The sequence below is a fragment of the Penaeus vannamei genome, chromosome 39 (genome assembly GCF_042767895.1).
Source record: "Penaeus vannamei isolate JL-2024 chromosome 39, ASM4276789v1, whole genome shotgun sequence".
In the NCBI taxonomy this organism is placed as follows: domain Eukaryota; kingdom Metazoa; phylum Arthropoda; class Malacostraca; order Decapoda; family Penaeidae; genus Penaeus; species Penaeus vannamei.
The window spans coordinates 22,429,237-22,433,068 of record NC_091587.1 but is presented as its reverse complement, the minus strand read 5'-3'; the positions used below and the strand labels follow the sequence as shown (position 1 = coordinate 22,433,068).

Sequence of the window (3,832 nt, the reverse complement as noted above, 5' to 3'; positions counted from 1 at the left end):
TATGTAAAATAAGAAATATTGCTAATATTGCAATCAGCAGTATATAAATAAACTCATTTTCATTTGATTCACATTGTTGTTATTATGTTTAACCCTTTTATTACAACTGTATTTTCCATATATGTCCTCATACCTTTCACAAATATAACCGAGTTTCAGACAACAAACTTGTTCTCCCTAATCTTGAATAAAATAGTGTATTTACAATTTAAATATATAACATTATCTGTTAAAACTACAGTGTTTTTACCAAAAAGTATCGTGGCTTCCTGGTAAGTCTTTGATTTTAATGGTATCATTACTTTTGTAAGGGTATGTAAGCAACATTCAACTACAAACATTCACAGTATGTAGAGCCTGATTTTGCATAGCCAATTTTAATCACGGATATCAACCATATAAACTATGAGTACTGCAAAATTCTCTTTCCTTATGCTAATCTTCGATTTGCAAAATACAGGTTAGTATCTATGAACACGTCTAGAATTACCTACCAATTCATGAGATGCTTTTTACCATTTAATACTAGGAGCATTATTTTTCAATGGTCTTTATTCTGATTCAACTAACAAACAGTAATTCAAACATAACCCACAAGCATGTGTGTAACTACCTATATAAAGGTAATATTCAAAAATAAATTTACAGAATTTTTTATTTTCCTTACTCTAAAATTCAAGTCTACTATTATGTTTCGATTTTGTAACTATCATTTCCCTTATTACTTTCTACAATGTGATGATCTTACTATTCAAAATAAAAGATATGTAAACAATCATTAACAAGTCTTACCAGAAATTTATCAAACTCAAAAGAAAACAAATAATAAAAACATGCCTCCACAGGATGCATTTTGATATCATGACACTCATCAGAAAAAAAAAAAAAACATACTATGATCAATAAGTAAATTGCCAATATTCAACAAATAATATCTAAAAACAACTGTATAACTTAACTAAAAGAGCAGAAAAAGTGAAAATGTTTTGCAAATGTCATGGCACTGATAAAAAAAAATAAATAAATAAATAAAAGATCACTAATCAATGTGAAAAGCTTAATATCTAAAATAGCAAAAGTCAAAATAAGTAAATCAACTAAAAAAGGAAAAATAGGAAAAAGTTTGGTAAACATCACACAATATGATAAAAATTGAACAAACAAGAATCAACAAATAAACTAAAACCAACTCAAAGAAAGGAAAAACAGGAAATGTTTAGTAAATTCTTTACAAACAAACAAAAAATAACCTATGACATCCTGCATAAGCACCAATTCTATATTCCACTTCATTTCACTATTAACATAATGAATGTTGCTTTATAAATCACTTAGATATTTTTCTAGCACTTAAAATTGATTTCTATTCACTCTCCTTCATCAAAAACTTAGTTATTAGAGAACACTCATTGAAATTATAACTACATTCCTTGAACAAAATAGCAACTTCCAGTGTTTTTTGCCATTGATAAACCCATTTTTATTTCAATATATACGAAGTGGCTACTGTAAGAAATCAATAATCAAGCTGTATCAGCTGGATACCAAGCACAAAAAGTGCATATTTGCAACTCAATGTTGATGTGGAAATTGCATACGAATGCAAGTTTTCCAAATACAAAAAGAGCAAAGGAAACACGCATGCAAATATGTGTAGCCAAACACACAAGCACAAGAATATACAGTACACACAAATACACACAAACTGTATTTACACATATGCAAACGTAAATGAATTATCACGTGTATTCTATGTAGCTATTGGGACAAAATCAATAATTTGTAAATAACCTTTTCGAACACCATAAGATCAAATGATGGCTACTTTCACACACTGAGTTTGCAACATTCTCAAATAAATATAAAAAAGTATGACTCATACACAGATCAATACTGCACTATAAAATAAATATATGATAATTGGTATCTTTTACAATAATTAATGCAGTATCAATGATACTCTGACAGATATTAAAAAGCTGATGTATGCATAAGCTTGCAAGATTATTAGTGCCTTGCTGTTAATTGTGTCTTGACTGTTCATTTCAACATTTCTTTCAATTACGACACAAAAATAGGGAAAAACTCAAAAATAAGTTTATTTAAAGGCCCAGAAATGATAATGAAAGCCTTTTGCAGCATCATGAAATTAATTAAAATGGAAATTCAGTTGCATCAAAGACTCTTCCAAGCCCTAATTTTCTAACCTTGTTTATACACTGAGATGAACAAAGTGATTCCATCACTCAATTTTCCTTCCCAGCTGATATACAAACAAATTAGCATGGTACTTATAACAAGCAAACCTTAAAGTATGACAGCATCTGTTTACCTAAAGACAAAAACAAACCAAAATACACACCCAAAAAAACTACTACAAACTGAGGTATTATGACAATCTGTTACCCAATACCTTCAAAACACCTTTCAGTTGTGCGCTTCCAGACCTATTCAAGTAAATGAAATTTGTGATTTGACAGAAAAATAGCATACAATGTTTCAAAAACCAGTTATATTCTCTAATTCTCAATAACTGAATTGAAGATCTGTCTTTCTATGTTTGACAAGTGAAGGAACCAAACCACAAGTTGACCTTCTAAATGTATCACAAACTTCAACATTCAATCATGAGTTCAATCAACAGCAACATCACTCCTGGAAGCTGCAGTCAATCAACCAATTACACTTTCCAACTATCCATTTCAGGTCATGTATCCCAAGAACATCACTTGGTGACAAGCAAGTTCACTCCAAATTCAAGCAAATTTAATTAAGGAATCAGCTGAACAAGTTTAATCTGCCTTAACACCTCTAAAAAGAGCTCCCATTGAGCGTTATTGATTACTAATGCTTTAAAGCTTAAACAAAAGCCCCCCGGGAGTGTGGCAGGTGTCAGGGAATGTGTCAGACAGTGAGTGGCTGTGGGGGTCAACTTGGCCTGCATGAGGAGCACAACATGAGCAAGCTATCCGCCGTGTTGCCTGCTTAGTCGTCTGTCAAGGTCAGGTTGGATTGCCTCACAGCCCCATCGACCAGGGGCTTTCCGCTCGTCTCTCTACAGCAACTTTCAATCCTGACCACCAACATGCCATCAACAGTGTTTTAAAAAATCGTAGGATGCCGCACAGCCCATTTTGCCATTGGTATGTGGTGGCTCAATTGCATAAAAAGCGACTAAACGACTAGAGAGCAACTCGCCTCTCTCTCTTGCTCTCTTCACTCACACGACCTGACGTCACCATCCCAGCACTGGCACCTTTTCAACAGCAATTTTTTCCCTTATTTTAAATGGAAACGCTCTCGAAAAGTACCCAGTTTCCTTCTACGGACACTTATACACCTCTCTTCACATACAAGAAAGGCTAAAAAGCCCTCGGCGCTGTTAAAAAGAGCAAAAACCGAGCACGACACTCACCACCTCTAGGCTCGCCATCCTCCCAAGGTTCTCGATAAACAAATGTGACGTCACGAAGGCACAACATCGCCGTGTTAGTGACGGTTTTTAAGGCGAGTTTGCCATATTCAAATTAAAAATCGTCGCGATTGCAACACTCTCGATTAATTAGAGTCGGCTAATCACCCAGCTACTGCATTCTTAGTGACTTTCATTGATAATTCACAGCAAGTTACATTGGAGAGCGCGATCAGCTGGTGCCTCCGGCTGATCCCGCAACTCATGTAAATATTAACATGACAACAACATCCAATCTCAGTTAATTATAACATTTCGACTCCCTAAATTACCTAATTCAATTATTCTCACGAATCCAACACCCATCATCCAAGCCGAATAAAACCGACATCCTCTCCTTAACTCGAAAAATAAAGGAGG

General features: G+C 34.0%; 1 protein-coding gene across 2 annotated transcripts in view; it reads right to left on the bottom strand.

The window, feature by feature from the left end:
- Positions 1–3,549, bottom strand: part of bbx (bobby sox) — a 112,739-nt gene extending 109,190 nt beyond the window's left edge. For both annotated transcript variants that reach the window (XM_027381332.2, XM_027381334.2), the window contains exon 1: positions 3,416–3,549. In XM_027381332.2, the coding sequence (XP_027237133.1) occupies positions 3,416–3,433 (18 nt within the window). In that variant the 5' untranslated portion in view covers positions 3,434–3,549. The remainder of the gene's footprint in view (positions 1–3,415) is intronic.
- Between the last annotated feature and the right edge of the window lie 283 nt (positions 3,550–3,832).